General features: G+C 41.8%; 1 protein-coding gene across 1 annotated transcript in view; it reads left to right on the forward strand.

Moving 5' to 3' along the window:
- The window catches only part of Farp2 (FERM, ARH/RhoGEF and pleckstrin domain protein 2), a 105,683-nt gene that overhangs the window by 24,641 nt on the left and 60,045 nt on the right, over positions 1 to 20,997 (forward strand). The window contains exons 3-4 of the mRNA XM_048441958.3: positions 19,692 to 19,796; positions 20,579 to 20,621. Coding sequence (XP_048297915.1) covers positions 19,692 to 19,796; positions 20,579 to 20,621 — 148 coding nt within the window. The remainder of the gene's footprint in view (positions 1 to 19,691; positions 19,797 to 20,578; positions 20,622 to 20,997) is intronic.

The raw sequence follows: 20,997 nt of genomic DNA on the forward strand, positions 1-20,997 counted from the left end.
ACTTAACTCCTCATATATAGGCTGTCCTGGCTAGTCCTTTGTCAACTTGACACAACCCAGTCTTCAGAAAGGAAGGAACTTCAATTGAAAAAAAAAAGTCTCCATTAAATCCGTCCTTAGACAGGCATTTTCTTAATTAGAGATTAATGGGAATTGGGAGAGCTGGGGGAATACCACTGTGAGTTTTGCCATCCCAGAGCTGGTGCTGGGGAATCTCCAAAAGGACAAAGGCTGTGAAGATTCTCCTGTCCCATGTAAATGCTCATCAAAGGGTGAGTTCACCAAAGGAGTTCAGTCATCTAGTAGATAGGATGACCCAATCTGGGGACAGTCAGCCTCTTTCCTTAGCCATTCCTGCCATTTTCCAGTAGGACTGTGAGCAAAGTGGCAGAAATGGAGGTTATGCATGGACTCAATAACATGGACGTCCATTCACCAAGGCTGACCTGGTTACAGCTGCTGCTGAGTGCCAGATCTGCCAACAGCAGAGGCTAACAGTGAGCCCCAGATACAACACCATTTCCAGGGGGGAACAGACAGTGACTTGGTGGCATGTTAGTTACATTGAAAAAATTCCTTTGTGAAAGACAATGCTTGATTCTTCATGGAGTAGATACTTATTCTGGTTATGGATTTGCCTTTCCTGCATGTAATCCTTCTGCCAAAACCACCATCCATGGACTTACAGAATGCCTTACCAACTGTCACGGTATTCCACACGATATTGCTTCTAACCAAGGAACTTACTTCACAGCCACAGAAGTATGGCAATGGGCCCTGCTCACAGAATCCAGTGATTTTACCATGTTCCTCACCATCCTGAAGCATCTCACCTGACAGAACAATGGAGTGGCATAGAGCACCAATTAGGTATCAGCCATGGCACAGTTTCTCCCATAGCTAGGATTCACAGATCTGGGAGTTAAGGGGTGGAATGAAAGTGATTCCCCTTACTGTCACCACTAGTGATGCTTCCTGTTCCTACCACTTTAAGTTCTGCTGGCCTCGAAGTTTTGGTTCCAGACAAGGAGAGCACTCCTGCCAGGACATGGATTATTCGTCAGAGTAGGAGGAGGGTAGGTTATGTCACAAGGCATGTCTGCTGTTATTTCAAGCATACAATGCCCACGTGCTCATTCATCTTTTCATCAGCTTTCATCTCTGGAACTGGTTAGGACCGAGGTTTATATGTCAGTCCTTAGACACCTGAGAGTGTGGACATGCATCTCTACCAATTTGCAAATCTGGGGGAGAGATTTGGTAGGGCAGTTTGGTCAGGCATCACATCTGGGCATGCAGGTACAGATATAAGGACCAAGAGTCACTAGCACTAGCCTCCTGAGGTTAGTGAGATTGTAGGCCAGCTTGCTCCCAAAAGCCAAGGGGCTCATAGTCACTATAGTTCTTCCTCAGCTGCCCAGCATGCATACAGTAGAGTGATATAGTACTTTCAGAACTGCTTGCCTCCCTTAGCTGTTCTGATGACTTGGGAAGAAATGGGTGGCTCCAGCTGTTTTGCTACCTCCCAAGAGATGGGAGTGGTGAGACTGTTCCTAGTGCTCAGCTGTATGTAGCCGACCTGCCACACATACTCTTTTATGTCAGCATGTGTACAGTTGTGCTTCTGAGTTGAGGGTTACATATCTTGGATTGCTACTAAGGTGTTGCTGGATTGTTCTGGAAAGTAAGCTGTTTTATAGTCTTGTGACCTCCACAGGAGTCAACTTGTTCCCAACTTTGGTCCCTTTTTTATCATACCCCTACTGCCGTCTTCTGTTTTTGTTTCCCCAGCTTTTGCAGAGCCGTTTCACGCTCTAGTTCTTACTGTCTCTCACCTGACCTGCTGTGGGCCTGTAAGCCAGGTCTACCCTGGTCACTGTCTTAGCCATGTCGTCCTTAGTGTTGCTTCCCTCAAGGACTCCACCTCAGTGGCCTTTAAAGCCTGGCAGTAAATAGGTGGATGTCATATTGAGAGCTCCCTAAACATTATAGACAGTAGGCTGTGTCTGTGAGAAGAGTTAATGAGCTTGGGAATGGGGCTCTTCAATCACAAGTTCCCATTCCCGGTCACACCATCTGTCAGGGATCTTCTAACTCATTCTCCATTCACTTATGGGCAGAAAGCCTCTCTTCTCCATGCATGTTTTCCATTTCAGCTCCACCTCAGCTGTGGGCCTTTCTAGGTCACATCAGTCCTGCTTACAGCATCTAAAAAGTAAATCCTACGCTATGTATGTGGTGTATACCTGCAAACCTAGCACTTGGGATACTAGGGCAAGAAGATGGAGAGTTTGAGACTAGCCTGAGTTACATAGTGAGATTTTGTCTTTAAAAAAAATTGCTTTATTCTGTTATTCATCACTTTTGGATATAAAAAGGGACCAAAACCTTCCCAGAATGCTGAGAGTACAAATACAGTCGTTTCTGTCTTTGCAGAGACAGCACTCTGCTTTTCTACCTTACAGAAGGTCATATACGTACAGGTGTTATGTTATTTTACAAGCAGTGTGTCCCCATTTGGGTTCTGCTTGCACTGGCAATTCCTTGGCTTTCCCTAGGAAAGCCTCAGACAGAAACTCTATACAGCCATTACATCCATGTGCTGCATACTGCTACATGGGTGTCTCAGCACTATTCTGCCTTAAGATTTTACAGAGGGTTCATCTAAAAAATAATGGTTTTAACTGGGCATAGCACACATCTTTAATCCCAGCACTTGGGAAGCAGAGGCAAGCAAATCTCTCTGAGTTTGAGGCCAAACTGGTCTACATAGCAAGCCCCGGGACAGCTGGGATGACTTAGACCCTATCTCAAAAAAAGGAAAAAAAAAACCCAAACAAGCAAAAGCAAACAAAATTTTCAAGTAATGTATATTTACTATAGAAACCTGGAAACTCTCTTGGCCACATTCATAGGTGACTGCTAAAGTGAACAGGCGTCTGAAGTTCTGAGGAGCCTTCTAAAGCCTTCACAGCAGCATTGAAGAATTCAATGGAATTGGGATTTGTCTGAGTCGGGGTGTCAGTTGATGTGATAGCATACAGTGAACAAAAGTAAGTTGGGGAAGAAAGGATTTATTTCATGTTATTGCTTATAAATCCATCACTGAGAAAACCAGGTAGAAGCCTGGAGACAGAAGCTGATACAGAGGCCATAGAGGGTCACTGCTCACTGGATTGCCTGTAATGGCTTGCTCAGCCTGTTTTCTTGTAGTACCAAGGACCATCAGCCCAGGTGTGGTACTATCCACAGTGAGCTGGGCCCTCCCACATAAACTATCAATCAAGAAAATACACCACAGGCTTTCCCACAAGCCAGTCTTGTGGGGACATTTCCTCAGTTGAGGCCTGAAGAGGGGGTCAACTCCCCTTGGGACTGGATATAGAATTCTCACCTTTGATGTCAGTCCCCTCAGGTTTCATAGCTCAAACTCAAGTCATCAGGGTAATGACTAGCAAGCATTATTACCTACTATTTCACTGATGACAGTGAACGTGCACACGTGCATACACACACACACACACACACACACACACACACACACATACACTCATTTGCCTGCATGAATGTATGTGTACCATGTGTATGCCTAGTACCCTCGGAGGTCAGAAGAGGCCATCAGATCCCTTGGAACTACAATTAAGAGATGGTTGTAAACCACCATGTAGATGCTAGGAACGAAATCCAGATTCTCTGTAAGAGCAGCAAGTACCATCTCTTTATCTCTTCTTGTCTCCTCCCACGCCAGCCTTAAATATTTTAAAAACATAAAATAAAATAATAAAAATTCCTTAAATATAATTAGGTATAAAAATATTGTTAATAAAATTGTTATTATATATAAATCTTAACCTATAAAGTAGAACTTGTAATTGTCTTAAAGAACTAAAAGACAATCTTAGGAATCTTATATCGAGTCATGCTGAGAACACACACACACATGTATTTGTTTTGTTTTTGTTTTTTTTGTTTTTCAAGACAAGGTTTCTCTGTATAGTTTCACCTTACCAAATTAGAAAAGTCACATTTAGAGATAACTAGGAATATCATTAGGGCTTATAATGGCTTATCTTGGGTGTCAACTTGAGTAAGTCAGAAATCAGCTAAAACCCAAAAAAGCTGGGCATGCTTGTGAATAATTTTTATTGATTGAATCCTTGAGGTGGGAAAACATCCTAGATCTGGATTGTGTGAAGTCAGAAAACCCACCTTAAGTCTGGGCATCCTCTGGTGGCAGACTTCAGAAACGGACATGGAAGAAAGAAGCTTTTGATTCTTGCCTGCCTGCCCTCGCCCTGCAGCCCTGCTGCTGAGGCATTCATTCCTTCACTGGTGTTAGAACCTACTTCTTCAGGATTCCAGCGTATACTAAAGATCAACTAAGTCATCCAGCCTTTTGTACTGAATAATTTACTGTATTCTTGACCTTTTTGTCTGGAGACAGCCACTGTTGGACTAGCTGGACTAGTCTACAAAATGCTGTTAATAGATCCACTGTGTGTGTGTGTTTTCATTATTACTCTAAAGAAACCTAATATCTAGTTGTTGATAGGAACATTGGTGGGAGTTTGTTTATAGAAGCATGTGCACAACTGAAGAAAATGTCCCTCCAGTCTTCAATTTATTGGCAAATAAATCCTCAGAGAGGGTGAGGCCATATACATTCATCGTCCTCCCCTCACAGGATGTGGACAGACCCAGTCTCTTGGAGATCTTGCACAGGTAGTCACATCTGCTGTGCGTACAACTACTATGTCATGTCTGTGGGTCAGCATCCCACACTGCTCCTCTTGCTCCACTTCTTCTGCCCCTTACATTCTTTCTATATCTTCCTCCTTGATTTTTTCCTCAGTCTTAGATGGATGTTACAAATGCCCTATTTATGGCTGGCACTCAGCAGTTACTTAACTCTCTGTACTTTGACCATTTGTTCATCTTTGTGGTTACGGCTGGCCATTGCAAAAAGAAGTTTCTCTCACCAACACTGAAAGCAGCACTGTTCTGTGGACAATAACGTGGTTACTTGGAAGGCAGTTTGACAGGCACAGCACTCCTAGTTAGCAGACCAACAGCAATGACTTCTGCGCTGGTGGCTGTAGCCTTCCTAGCCACTGACTTTTGACTGGATTTAAAGTACTAAGTGGGAATTCCCTCCTGTGGAGTGGTCATAAAGTCTAATCAGAAAGCTGTTGGTTATACCCATTACAGCTTTGCCACTATTGCACCGCTGAAATCTACTTGAATTTGAAAGAAGGGAACCTCAATTGAGAAAATGCTTTCATAAGATCTATTTGCAAGGCATTTTTTAATTATTGACTGAAGGAAGAGGGCCCAACTCATTGTGGGTGGGGCTATCCCTGAGCTGGTGGTTCTAGGTTCTGTAAGAAAGCAGGCTGAACCAAGCCAGTAAGCAGCACCCCTCCATGGCCTCTACATCAGTGCCTGCCTCCAGAATCCTGCCCTGTTTGAATTCCTGTCCTTTTCTGACTTCCTTCAGTGATGGAAAGTGATGTGGAAATATAAGCCAAATAAACCCTTTCCTCCTAACTTGCTTTTTGGCCATAGTGTTTCTATCACAGCAAAAGAAACCCTAACTAATGTAGTATTGCACACAGTCTCCAGCTGAGGAAGACTAAGACTGCTAATGGCAGTTCCCTTTCAGTGCTCGGACGACCAACCACTCCAGTTGTAGCTTCATTTCTCCGTGTTCCGAGATCAAGACCTTTAGTAGCTTCTGTTCTAGTAGCCAACCAAGAGCAGTGGCAGTTGTCTGTGTTGTTGGAGGGCCCTAGGGGCCTCCCTGACTATCAGCGTGTAGGGAACTATTTCACTTCTGTCACTAGAATATTCACTTAATAACCATCTTCTGGAAGCGGCTTTATACACCCACAAGGGATACCTCTGTTTAAACTATTTTTTTTTAATTTTTGCGTTTTGAGTCACTTACCAAGTAAAATTCCTTTTAAAAATATTTTTAAGATTTATTTATTTTTTTAATTTTATGATCACTGGTGTCTCGCCCACATGCGAGTCTGTGTGAGGGAGTCAGATTCCCTGGACCTGGAGTTAAACAGACAGCTGTGAGCTGCCATGTGGGTGCTGGGAATTGAACCCGGGTCCTGTGGATGAGCAGCTAGAGCAGCCAGTGCTCTTAGCTGCTGAGCCATCTCTCCAGCCCCCTATAAAATAATTCTTACGTTATAGGCTGAACATTTATATCTTCTAAAAACAATGTTGACACTGTTACTGTGATATTTGGAGATGGGGGACTTGAGAGGTAATCAGATCACCAAGTGGGGCCTATATGAATGGCATCCATTCCTGTGTAAGAGGAGATGTGGGAGATCTTGCCTCCTCTTTCCTCATATTGGGCTACAGTACTTCAGTTTTTGAACCAGGAAGGAGTTCTCATTGTTTGTAAGCCTGCTGCAACCTTGGCTTTAGACTTTCCACCTCCAGACCCAAGAGGCAAATGTTGGATAAGTTATACCGGTAGTCTGTGATGTATTCATTGTAACAACCTCAGCTATACCATCTTTCAACTCAGTTTTTAAAAGATAAGTAGCCTAGCTTCCACTCCAAGACTGCACAGTTAATATGGGGTTTGAATTTAGTTTTCTTCATTTTACTGAAAAGAAGCCCACATTTTTTACTTTTATTAAAATACTGACTTTATTTCACATGTATGTTTTTGTCTCACCACCTCTCATATGTTTGACCACCATGATGACTATGCCCTTTCATAATAGTCCATAGATAAACTTTTCGAAATAGCCCTTGTATACTTAAACACAACTGTGGAAATTTGAATAAGAATGGCCCCCATAAGCTCATATATTTAAATTCTTAGTCCCAATCGGTGGAACTGTTTGGGGAGGATTAGGAGATATGGCCTTGTTGGAGGGATGCATCACTGAGGGCAAGTTTTAAGGATTCAAAAGACTTTTGCCTCCCTCTCTCTGCCTCATGATGGTATATGTGCACACACAAAGCACTCATACACAATAAATAAATCTTTAAAAATTCAAGTTTTTTGCCTGGTGGTGGTGGCGCACGCCTTTAATCCCAGCACGCAGGAGGATCTCTGTGAGTTCGAGACCAGCCTGGTCTATAAGAGCTAGTTCCAGGACAGGCTCCAAAGCTACAGAAAAACCCTGTCTCGAAAAAAAAAAACCAAAAAAACCAAGTTTTTAAAATTATATTTTCCTCTTTGTTGTGCCAATACACTCTTTTTATTGAAGTCAATTTTCTGCTTTGATAGTTTAGGCATTTGATAGGAATATTTGGTTACTCTTTCTTTGTCTGTGTGTTTTGAAATGGGTCTCCACGCTGCAGCGAGTCATGGAAATGAGCAGGGTCCCAGCACAGTGAGGGTACACTGATGGGCAGTTCTGTTTCCATGTGCCGGTTCCACATGTACTCACAAGTCAGTCAGGACCCACTTCCATTAATAAAGAAGAAGTAAGGGAAATACCCAATGCGGTTTACTTTAGAGAGTTTTCTTTGAGCCAAATTGCTTTTATGTTTTGCGTTTTCTCTGAGTAGAAGATAAGAAATAAAAGGAAGCCCTGTGTTAATTGTTCAGCTCCTAAACATCAGTTAATAGGTTGTTCCTCTGTATGGCATATGCTGCATGCAAATGTGTTGAGAACAAGGTTGTAGTCAAACTACTAAGTACAGTCCTTCTTGATATACCCTTGCTCTTGCTCAGTCGGGAGACTCAAGCAATTTCTTCCACTAGTGGGATAGTAGTTCACCACTATCTGCGCTTCTGTGCGTGCCTCAGCTCTACAGTCCAGTGCATTCTCTACTAGGAGGCTTCTCAGGTTCTGTGTCTCAGGCCCATCGCTTCACTCGTGAGACACTGACAGTCAAGGTTTCTTTGGTCTGATATTCCTGGGATTACAGGTCAGTACCCAGTGGACCGGATACCTGATGGCCTCTATGTAGCAGTCGGCCCCTCCTGGATGTGCAGAGCTTCTACTCCATTACACTGCTGTCGTTGTGCAAGCAGCCTGACTTGGAGCTTGCAGGGCTTTGCTTTTTCTGCCTCTCTTGTGGGGTTCTCTTTTCAGACAAAATGTTAAGGATAGCCAGTACAAGGGCATTCTCTAGAGTCTGTCTACTTAGTTATTCATGGTCTAGTCAGGAAACAGACTCTATACCACACTAGGATCTTCCACTGGGATTATTAACAGAAATAATCACTAACTAGTTGTAGCAGGTTAACTGAAAGGCTGGGGATGGCAATGCTCAAGAATATGGGAATTGGAGTTGTACTGGCAGCCACCCCTTAGAGCTGAGGGAAAGGAAACTCAGTGAGATAACAAACTTGGAAAGGCCTCCCTCCCCAAAGTTGAGGTTCAGACCACTGGATGATGGTGAGGTTTGGTGATGTCAGTGGAAATGTTGGCAGGCCTGGGCTGGAGTACCAGTGAAGTTCATAGGAAGAGTGGAAGTCACTGGCCATCCTTCACACACAACTCCTGAACTCTCAAATAGGAGAAAACTTTTTTCTCATGTTTTCCTCAGTTCTCTGCCCCAGCATCACAAGCATGGCTGAGGAACATGGATTTGGAATTGAGAGACAATAAAGGGATAATTATCTCACTGATGTTAACAGGTTTCAGTTGGAATCTTAGTTTACATTGTTTCCTTGAGAAGTTTAGGAGAACTGTTGTGAGTCCGCTGTCAGGTGACCTTGTGTTTCCCTGTACCCTGATGGAGAATAATTGCTGTCTATAGATACCCTATGACATTGATGCTTATTTGTTTACTTGGTTGTTTTTTTCAAACAAAACCCAGGCTGGCCTGGAACTTAAGAGTCCTCCTGTCCTAAGTCTCCTGAGTGCTGAGATTATAGATTTGCACCACTGCTCCTGTCTTCAGTTGGTCTCTTTTGTCCTAAGAATGTAGAATGCATGGAGTCACTACCTGTCCCTCACTGGTGCAGTCAGAAGCACCTGTTAACATTCAAGGATGTATGAGCACCTAAGACTTGAAGTTGTAAGATAGGAGACTGAAGATGACTGTCCACAGTGTTGACGACCTTTCAGTGAATCCAGAATGAATAAAGCTATAGTTACCCAAAGCTCCCAAGATTATTTTATTGTACCATATATTATAAAAAGCATTTTGAGGATGATCAACTATGAGACAAGAAACAAATATTAAGTAATGAAGCTAATGATACAGATACAGATTTTGTCACAGGGCGACTTGGCTTGAACTGTAAATGGGTGTGTGAGGCAAACAGGCTAGAGCACAAAATCAGGCTGTTTGCAGAAGAATTTTCCCACAGATCTGAGACAAAGGATAAAGAAGTACTTTGTTAACTGAGCTTTTGTGCCCATTTCTATCTAGACAGAATCTTTAATGGCACTTTTGTAGATGTAGATTTTGAACAATATTCTTTATGTCTAAGCTTGGAATAGGGACTTACTTGAATGCCATGACCATGTTCAATGATGAAACATTGAACAAAATATTTTGTTTTTTACCCTCTAGTTCTCATATTGCATTCTGATCTGGGTGGCTGCATTGTCAAGTAGGATGCCGATATGACAAAGGTTTCTCTCCGATCTGAGTGTCTATGGATGACGGCAGTGTTTCTGTCGGTGGATGGACAGTCTTCACTTTATCTCATGGAGAGTCTTGTTTCACCTGATCATTGCTTTGGGGATAGGCTAGTACTGTCTAACTGAAATTGAATTTCTTCATTTTCAGGTATAGTGAGTAAACTTTTAATACAGAATATGGGAAATGATATGGTAGACATATAGAAGCCTAAGAGATGGCTCAGTGAATGTAAAAGCACTTGCTATGCAAGCAAAACAATCCAAGTTCAGGTCCCCAGAACCCATGTCAAAGTCCTCACAGTGTTCTGATTCACAGTCCTAGTATTCCTACAATGAGGTAGTAGGCAGAGACAGGAGAATCCCCTGGAAGCTCCTGAGTAACGTGCCTGGGGGATAAATCACAGCAGCAAGAGAGGCCTGCCTCAAGCAAGGTGCAAGGTCAGGGACTGACTCCCAAAGTTTCCCTCTCACTTCCAGAGGGGCACCATGGCATGTGTGAGCTATGGCATGCATGTACTTGCAGTCATATATGTCATACACACAGAATGGGCATGTGACAGATCTGTATAATGTTAAGAATTGAGCTTATTATGACATTTTATATGCTTCCATTCAGGTCATGAGGCACCTGTAAAAATTAAGGGGCATGAGCCTATAAAAATTTATTTGGAAAGTAATGTTGAAAAATAGTTTCAAAATTTTGTATCTTGAAAATATATCATGGCAGGCTAGGGAGATGGATTGATGGCGAAGAGCACTGTTGCTCTTGCTGGGGACCCAGGTTTGGATCCCAGCATCCACATAGTGGATCAGTCATGCAGAACTTCAGTGCTAGAGAAGCTGAGTCCCTCTTCTGATTCCCATGAGCACCAGACACACACATATTGCATGTACAAGCATAAAATATTTTAAAAGCACTTAAACACATAAAATTTAAAAATCTAAAAAATTAGAATAAAATACATTATGATAATGATAAAATTTCTTACGTTTTATATTTTTTCCCTATTGCTGGGATCTAAATCCAGGGTCTTGCACATAGTAGGCAAACATTCTACCACTGAGCCACATCTCCATTGTGCCTACATATAGGCAGGAGGAAGAAATTATTAGATGTCATTTTGAGTAACTTTATCCATCATATAATCAAGGAATCGCAATCCCATCTGTTGTCTTATCCTCTCAGCAGACGCTCATTGAAGAGATAGTTACATACTTGAGGACCTGTGTGCATCCTCGGCATGTTTGCTGGTAGATGTTTTCTGTATTAAGTTGGTATATATTAGTTTTCAGCTTGGAGACCTGTCCCTGGCATGGTACAGAGCCTATTTCCTGTTATTTCATTAAATATCCATAAAACCCTTTCAGTCTATCTTAGTTAGGGTTTCTATTGTGGAGTTAAACTGCCATGACAAAAAACACCAGGAAAGGAAGGGTTTATTTCTCTTACATGTTCATATCACAGTTCATCATCAAAGGAAGACAGGGCAGGAACCTGGTAGTAGAAATTGAAGCAGAGAGCATGGAGGAATACTTCTTACTGGCTTGCCCCCACCATGGCTTTCTCAGCCTGCTTTTTATTACAGCTCAGTGTCACCTATCCATGGTTGGCACTGCCCACACTAGGGTGAGCCCACCCACATCAATCATTAATGCCCTAAGGCTTGCCCACAGATGTTCCCAAATAGCTCCAACTTGGGTCAAATTGACAAAAAAGTAACCAGCAACAGGATAAGAATAGCTTTTAATCTTCAGATGAAGAAAACCAAGGCTTAAAATAACCACTAAATAGAAACCAGGCATCTAGCCTCAAAGCCTGTCTCATAAGTATACAGTGAAACTTGCCCTTGCTGTTAAACACAGGGACCAAATGATGTCTGGGGACACCCTGTGACCAGAGTCTTACCAGTTCTCAGAAAGGACAGTTGCTGGGACAGTTTGGCAATGCCTGGCAGCACACCCATGAGTCAGAGGACTAGAGAGAGGTTCTATTTGATTTTATTTCTCATTGTCTTTACCATATGTTTTTGTTAAGATACAGAGTATCTCTCAGAAAAAGGCTCATTTGTTAAAGGCTTGAACCCCAGCTGATGGTAATACAGAAGGGTGATTTTTTTAATTATTTAATTTTATGTTCATTAGTGTTTTGTCATGTATTTCAGGTACCCAGGAACTGGAATTATATACAGTTGTGAGCTGCCATGTGGGTGCTGAGAATTGAACCCAGGTCCTCTGGAAGAGCAGTCAGTGCTCTTCTTAATCACTGGGCTATCTCTTCTGCCCTAGAAAGGTGATTTGATTGAGAGTGCCTACTTTCTCAATGGACTAATCCATTGATTGTTTCATAACTGTATTATTTGGAAATGGAACCTAGCTGTAGGAATCTGGGTGGCTAGGGACGTGCCTTTGAAGGGTATATCTTGTTCCTATGCCTTTCTTTCTCATTTTCTCTGCCTCCTGTGAGCCACCTTGGTGCTCCACATGCTCTCCATCAGATGGTCAGCCTCACCATGCACAGGCCAGAAACAAAGGTGCCAGATGACCATCTTGGAAACCTCTGAGGGGGGCTGGAGAGATAGCTCAACAGTTAAGAGCACTGACTGTTCTTCCAGAAGACCCAGGTTCAATTCCCAGCACCCACATGACAGCTAACAACTGTCTGTAACTTCGGTTCCAGGATCTGATACCTTTACACCAATGCACATAAAATAAATAAATTATTAAAAAAGGAAACCTCTGAAAATCTGTGTGCAGCGTAACTTATATTACTTTTTTTCTATAGCATTATATTCTGGAGAGACTCACAGTTCAGTATGCAGGTGGCAGCCTTACTCTTGTTACTGTGCTCAGTATTTCCTGGTCTGAATGTTGAGATTTTTGTCAAGCAGTCCTCCATTGTAGTCGTACTTTCCTTTGGGCTGCCAGCTCACAGATACCAACATGAAGACTTGTTAGTAATTAAAAGCTTGGCTTTAGCTTAAGCTTTTTTCCAACTAGCTCTAAAACTTAAATTAACCTACTACGTTCTGCCACGTGGCTTGGTTACCTCTTCTCTTCTTGGTTACTATATGTACGACCTCTTCAGTGTCTCACTGGTGTCTCTCATGTGCCTAGATCCATCCCAAATTCCTCTCTCTGCCCAGAAGTCCCACTTATGCTCTCCTGCCTAGCTATTGGCCATTCAGCTCTTTATTAAACCAGTCACAGAGACACATCTCCACACAGTGTAAACAAATATCCTACAACACTTTACTGATTTATGTTTAACGTTAGTATTAGAAGTATTATTATAACAAATACTGTCTTCATGCATGATTTTGCACTTGTACTTCTAAGAAGAGGACATTTGAAGATAATGGTGCAGATACTTGCCTTTGTTGGGTACTGCCTATCCGGTCCCCACTGGAGGTTGATGGTTGGCTCTCAGCAGCGTCCCACGAACATGTCTGTTCTCCACATGACCAGGCTGGCCTTGAACCTCACAGAGATCAGCCTGCTCTTGCTTCCTGAGTGCTGGGATTAAAGTCATGCACCACCACCCAGATTCTATTTTCTCTCTCTTTTTTTTATATATTTATTTATTATGTATACAATATCTGTGTGTCTGCCTGCATGCCAGAAGAGGGCATCAGACCTCATTTCAGATGGTTGTGAGCCACCATGTGGTTGCTGGGAATTGAACTCAGGACCTTTGGAAGAGCAGACAATGCTCTTAACCGCTGAGCCATCTCACCAGCCCCCTCTATTTTCTCTCTTAATGTAGGTCTTAAAACAACAGAGATGTAATTTTGAAAGTCAGTCTTATGATGGTAAAGAATAACTTCTGGAGCCAGATGGTGGTAGTGCACGCCTTTAATCCCAGCACCTGGGAGTCAGAGGCAGGTAGATCTCTGAGTTTGAGGCTAGCCTGGTCTACAGAGTGAGTTCCAGGACAGCTAGGGCTATACAAAGAAACCCTGTCTCAGAATAAATAACTAACTAACTTCTGTAACTGAGCATGATGAGTTATGCACTTAACTCTAGCACTATAGATGTAGAAACAGGGGGAATCAGAACTTCAAGGTTAGCCTTGTCTCCATAATGAGTTCAAGGCTAGCCTGTGCAACAGAAGACTCTTGTCTCAAAAATAAAAAATGGGGGCTAGACAGATGACTCAGCAGTTAAGAACTCTTGCTGCTATTGCTGAGGACACTGGTTTGCTTTCCAGTGTCACATAGGCACTTACAACCATATTAAATAAAAACTATTCTCAAACAAAAAGTCACATTTGATGGCCTGCTGTCCACATCTGTCTTCCTAGCACTAAGTGGTAGCAGCAAAAAGACCCCTGCAAGCTCAAGGCCAGCTTGATCTACTTAAAAAGATCCAGGAAAGTCATAAAAATTATGTAGTGAGACCCTGCCCCACTCCATCCCAGAAAAAAATCTCCACAATTATATCAAGCTGGGGATTTAGCTTAACAATAGAGTACCTTCCTACTGTGCTCAGAGTCTTGTATTATCACTAGCAGCACTAACTTGAAAAAACTGGAGACTGCTCTTTCAGAGGGCCCTGGCTCAGTTCACAACTCCCATCCTTAACTCCAGTGCCAGGGGAGTTGGTGTCTTCTCTCACCTCTGTAGGCACCACACCCTTCTTGCACACAGAGTAGACATACTTACATGCTGTAGAAGAGGAAGGAAGAGGGGCACAATACTCATACACAAAGTTAAGGATAATGGATAAATCTTAAAAATAATTATATCAGAAGTGTGCCAAGTGTTATGCCTGCATCATTAATCCCCCAGAGACCACCAGGAGTCCAAGCTCATATGCAAAAGCGAAGAGCTTGGGCTCTCCGTCAGTTCCAACACAGCGGTTGGATCAGGGAGAACATTGTGTTCAGCTATGGCAGGGTTTATTATTATTATTATTATATTATTATTATTATTGATTTTTATTGAGCTCTACATCTTTCTCTGCTCCCCTTCCTTATGGCAGGGTTTTTAAGGAGTAAAGGATGGGGTTAGGAGAATTCCGGATTTAGATGGGAGTTGAACTCCTGACTGGGCAGGAGTGGGGTAACAGAAGTCTGGTCAAACAGTGATTGGTACTGGCATAGCTGTAAGGAAATTGGCAACCTATATACAAGTTAGGTAAACTATTCTTAATGTTCTAGAGCATCTAGTACTTTTTTTGTCTTAATTATGACTGGTCCCACGCATGGTGCAATCTGTGACTTTTCTTGGTTATTGTAATGGTGAGACCTAGTTCCAGTTTTGTTAGTCTGCAGCCTGTAATGGTAAGTTAGGCCTCTTCAACAAGCGTGCTGGTAAACCTAGCATTTTGAAGGCTGAGGCTGGAGGATCGATGCCATATTGAGGCTTGTCTTTAATACATAGCAAGATTCAGTCTCAAAAGCCAGACACACAAGAAGGCAGAGGCAGGAGGATCTCTGAACTTGAGGCCAGCCTTGTCTACATAGCAAGTTCCGGTTCAACCAGGATTACATAGAGAGACTTGGTTTCAAACAAACAAAACAAGCATAGAAGAATTTATGTCAAGAATAGAAATTGAGGAGGTGTGTGGTGGTGCAAACCTATGATCCCAGTACTTTGGAGGTAGAGTCAAGAAGCTCAGGAGGTCAAGGTTTTTTTCCTCTGCCATCCTGGCTACATACGTATGGAGGTCAGGAGACAACTTCTGTAAGTCAGTTGTGACCTTCCACTGTGGGATTCAATTTGCACAGCGAGTACTTTGTCCACTAAGCCATCTTGCCCAACCTGGTAATATGATTTCTTTTTCCTTTTTGCAAGTTTATTGATATAATACATTACTAAATTTCCTAGCATTGATTTGAACTATTCTTATATGTTTTGAATAAACTTTGCATTGTTATGATAGAATTCTCTTCATTGTTAACTGACTTGTATTTGCCTACATTTTACTAAGGATATTTTTAAAAATGTATTTGTGTATTATGTATACAGTGTTCTACCTACATACCAGAAGAGGGCACCAGATCAAATTATAGATGGTTGTGAGCCACCGTGTGGTTAGTGGGAATTGAACTCAGGACCTCTGGAAGAGCAGCTAGTGCTCTGAACCTCTGAACCATCTCCAGCCCCACTAAGGATATTTTTATTAATACCAATAAATTTGAATTTTTCTGTGAGGATATATTTATGTGTGTTCAAGTTTTGGAAATATTATCCTGACTCTATTGCTTTGAAAAAATGTTTTGAAAATGTCTCTTTCTTTGTAGCTGTGAAAACTCATGAATATGGTAGTATTTTTGTACTGAAGTCTGATTTCAGTGACTCAGAAGATGTGAAATTTCTTTTGTTACTTAAACTTGAGAGAACTTTATTTGTTTAATAAAACTATAGTTTTAGAGGCACTCTCACAGGCACATATGTGTGTTAATAAAAATACATGTAAGTAGGTATAGGACATGCTGGATATTAAGGTCCATCCTGAGTGTGCTCATGCATATCTCTGTAGTTGTCATGGGGTCTTACCTGGTCTGGTGGACAAGCCCAGGTCACGCCCCCTCCTTGCAGGCCATAGAAGAGGAGGGAAGAGGGGCTGAGGAATGAACTGCCTCCTTTCTGTACCACCTGAAATAAGACTTATCTCAGACTACAGCTGCCATCTGAATCTTAAACAGTTGTGCATGTTTTAGGAGTTGTCATTTGCTCTTCAGATTGACTGTCTTGAAGAAAGAATTACAAAACAAATTGGTAGGCATCACTGTCCTCTTCATCTTGCTAGAGTCACTACCAAACAGTGTGAGAGGCAGAACTGACTGAGATTCATGGGGAGGTTGGTTGTGTTTTAGATTGTCGGGGGGGGGCACTCTGACAGAATGAAGTGTGTTTTCTCTAAAGCAGTACTTTGGGTGTACCTAGCCTCCCCCACTTCCATCTCACCCTTAGTTTTGAACTTGAAAGTTCAGGAAACAGGGAGCACTAAGAGAGGGAATGCCCCATATGGTCATCCTAGTGACCATGGCTTCTGAGAGGTTTTCCTGGAATGGTTCTGGGGTTTGACTTCTGTAACTTCCAACTATTTAACAACCCTGGGGGTTGATTGCTCAGCTTGAGAAATAGACCTGGTGGGGCGTGTCTTTCAAAGCACAAAGCATTGTCAAGCCTCCTAGGAGAATCCCATCACATGAGTGATTGAGTTCTCCCCATAAGGTGACAAGAGATAATGTCTGGATGACTTACCAGTGTCTGCTTCCCTGTTATTTGTAAACTGTATTTATAACAGTGCAGACACTGATAATGGTATAAGAGCTAGAGGCAGGAAGTTGGCAGTAAAGCACTGTCCTCTGGAGATGACATGGCCCGTACACTCAGGAACTCACATCAAGCCCTTTTAAGACACTGATGACTCTGAGAAGCCAGGTCTTATACATCTCTACTATATAGTCAGCACTAATTAGGCTCAGTGAGTTGCAAAAATAAAAATAAACAGGACATCAGGACTGGAGAGATGGCTCAGCTGTTAGGAGCATTGGATGTTCTTCCAGGGGTCCCTGCTGGGTTCAGTTCCCAGCACCAACATGGCAGCTCATAACTGTAACTCCAGTTCCAGGGAATCTGACACCTTCACACCAGTGCAGGGTTTCTTTGTAGCTTTGGAGCCTGTCCTGGAACTAGCTCTTGTAAATCAGGCTGGCCTTGAACTACAGAGATCTGCCTGCCTCTGCCTCCCAAATGCTGGGATTAAAGGCATGTGCCACCACCACCGGGCCAACATTTTTTTTTTAAAAAAATAATATGGCAATTTATCAAGGGAGAATGATAAATTAGGAAGTCTTCATTTATTGGGGGTGATACACTTGTGCCACAGTTCACATGGGGGAACCAGAAGATAGCTTACACAGTGGGTTCTCTCCTTCAAGCATGTGGGCTCTGGAGACCAAACAGGCTTAGCAAGAGTCTTTTTTGCCCACTGAGCCATCTCCCCAGCCCACATGTATGAATTCTTAAAGAATATATTAAAATGCATTTGTATCTCTGGGTTTAAAGCCATCTCTGGTTCAGATGGTAAGTTTCAGACCAGCCAGTACTACATGGTAAGACTCTGTCTTAAAATGCCTTAAATCCCAGAACTCAAGATTGAGAGAAAGGGAGGGAGGGAGGGAGGGAGGGAGGGAGGGAGGGAGGGAGGGAGGGAGGGAGGGAGGGAGAGAGAGAGAGAGAGAGAGAGAGAGAGAGAGAGAGAGAGAGAGAGAGAGAGAGAACACACTATGAGTTTGAGGCCAGCCTGGTCAATATAGCAAGTTCCATATAGAACAACATAGGGAGACTTTGCCCCCCCCCCCACCTCCAGAAAAGACACTTGTAAGTTCACACTATAGGCCTTCTTCTCTGCTAAGATATACACTGTATATTTTTACTCTGTGATTCTTTGTTATTACAAATTTTAGGAGTTTGTTCCTTCAAATATTTTTTCTCCTGAAGAGCATTACCACTGCTCTGTTACACTGTCTGTTACACTGTCTGTGCACTGTCTGTTACACAGACAATCTGCTAGGTAAACTTCAAGGGGCATGGTGTACTTTGGAACACCGAAAGTTTACCTCTCCTCCTACTTGTATGTTTTTAGTGGAAGAAAAGATTGCCCAACACCTTGATCTAACATCTCAGGAATAAAGAAATAAAGCCTTGCTTCTTTCTGCCTCTATCTAGTACAATAATGATAATTTTCTTATAGATTTGGTGTGCAACTTCCAAATTTATTATTTATCAATTTGTAAGTGCTATATATAAGACAGAATCATATTATATGGACTCTATGAACATAGAGAATTTTAATTTTCCTCTTACCTTATCTGTATGCTTTGGACTTTATTCCATAGTATGCAAAGACTCCAGTGTTCTCTTTTCATCATGGTTGTGTTATTGTTTATTTGGGTTTTATGGGATTTTTTGTTTGTTTTTGAGCCAAGCTTACCTTGGAACTCACCATGTCTGTCAGGCCAGTTTCAGACTCAACAGCCTCCTCAGGTGCTCAGATTACAGCCATGTGCTTGCTTCAGTTTCTCTGCTGGCCAGTCCTCTGCCAATTCTGTCCTTTGTAATCAGCTTTGTGCAGTGTATGAGATGGTCTCTATGGAAAGGTTCTAGAGGTGGACCTATGTAAATACATATTAAACTGAAAATTATTTTCAAATTTCTTCCTCAAGGGTTACACATATTATTAATAATATTAAAGATTTTTGTTGTTGTTTTGTTGGATTTGTTGTTGTTTGTTTTTGAGATAACAGTCTTACTGTGTAACCCTGGCTTGTTCTGCCTCCTGAATGCTGGAATTACAGGTATACAACATCATGCTTCCCACAGCCCCAATTCTTTAAAATAGGGCCAGCAAGGTAGCCTTGAGTCGACCCTCGGAAGCCATGTAAGGTGAAAAGAGAATCCCACTCCTCAAAGTTGTCCTCTGATATCCACATGCAGCAATTTTAATTTATCCTGGGAACAATTTATTAACTTCTAAACTCCATTTGTTTTTCTTCCTCAGCTTATGTGTGGGTAGAAGATAAGTTATAGTAATTCAGTGTGGTTCTAGATTGTTATAATTAGTTCAACATCTCTCTATTCAAATTTTTTTTCAGCCAGAAAGTGGTGGCACATGCCTTTAATCCTAGCTCTGAGGAGGCAAAGGCAGGTGGATCTCTGAGTTCAAGGCCAGCCTGGTCCACAAAGTGAGTTCCAAAACAGCCAGACTACAGAACATGTGAATACTGTCAAATAGTAAAATATTCACTTCAACACTACATAAATAGACCTGGGAACTCTGCTTTTTATTGGTAAATTATTTGATAAAATGTTAGCTGAGACTAGAAATGGTTTCTGTAGTCTAAAGTCACAAAGAAAGATGACTGAGACACACTGAGACTGTAAGATAGAGTTTTTGTTTGCATTATTTATTTTGCTATCAGTTTCTAAGCACAAAATCCATTTATTTGCTATGTGATAGTTTGTGAATCTTATAACAATAAAAGCAAAATGAAGCAAGAAATTCAATAAAACTTTATGTGGAACATGTGACTTTATGGCAGCTTTTACGTACCTTGTTCTTGTACAATCAGTGAGCCTTTCCTCTCCTGTCTCCTTGCAGCCTAAGTGTGATGGACAGGTCTTACTGACACAAGTGTGGAAGCGTTTGAACCTGATTGAATGTGACTACTTTGGTCTGGAGTTTAAGAACGTCCAGTCCTACTGGGTATGTGCTTTTTATTTGCTTTTGAAAACTGGGTCTGACTGTGTTGTAGAGTAATCATGGTGTCTGGATGTACAGAGCATTTTAGGTCATACTGTAATGATGTAAACAAGTTGTTTAATAAATGACATATTATTCTTAGCAAAGCTGTGATATTAAAGTACTTGGTTTTCAGCTATGGAGAGCCCATCTGCCTTTAAGCCTAAATGCATAGCCTCCCTAAACTCATTCCACCCACTAGCACCTGTGCCAAGGAAACCTGAGTTGCCATGGCAACCACTGATGCATCCTGCTGAATATGAATTGTGTTGCAGGTTGATTTTGAGCAAAGTGGACTGATTTTTGCATCATTTTACTTATCAGACAAACTGTAAAATGTGTGGTATATTTATAGATGTGACTTGTTTTTAAAACAAAAAACTCATCAGCCCTTTAGATCAGAAAATGTGTCGTTGCTGTGCTGTGCCAAGTTTTTCTGCTCTAGTGCACAGCAGACACCTTTCACATAGCAGCACCACATCAGGTTGCTGTTTGCACACAGCTGATTCTGGCTGAGGCTGTAGAGTTACCTAAATATTATGGAGTTATAGCACATTAATGCTGCTCCAGCTTCTTGAAGCAGGTGTTATTGAGCTTTCTGAACAGCTTATTAAGATATGATGAATGTGTAAGAGAACAAAATAAAAATCCTGTCATAAAATCTAATTATTTGTATATTGTAGCATACTTACTAAACGAGGACATTTTTAATAGTTTTATTCTCTTGTATTAAAAACCCTGTTTAGATTTGGCTTGAGCCCATGAAGCCCATCATTAGGCAAGTGCGAAGTAAGTACCTTGTTTAACTCTTAAAAACCTTCTTCATTTAAGGTGACTTGTTCTGGAACAGCGAATTCTAGGTGTGTTCATAGCCATTGTCATGGCCCTGTATAGGTGGTAATAGTCACAGTGGAATAACTTGAGGTCACTTTGCTGGTTGGTTTTAAACTACAATAAATAGGCATAAGGACACTAGTCTTAACTCAAAACATCATAGATAACTGCCTTAAATTTGAAAGTCATAGGATTTATTGCTTGGTATCTTAATTGTGGCTCAATATATTAGGAGGAAAAAGAAGTTTCTAAGTCATGAGAAGACATTGACAGACCTCTTTTTTTAAAATTTATTTATTTATTAAAAATTTCCACCTCCTCCCATTTCCCT

Source organism: Myodes glareolus, chromosome 1, assembly GCF_982192425.1.
Source record: "Myodes glareolus chromosome 1, mMyoGla1.1, whole genome shotgun sequence".
Classification (NCBI taxonomy): domain Eukaryota; kingdom Metazoa; phylum Chordata; class Mammalia; order Rodentia; family Cricetidae; genus Myodes; species Myodes glareolus.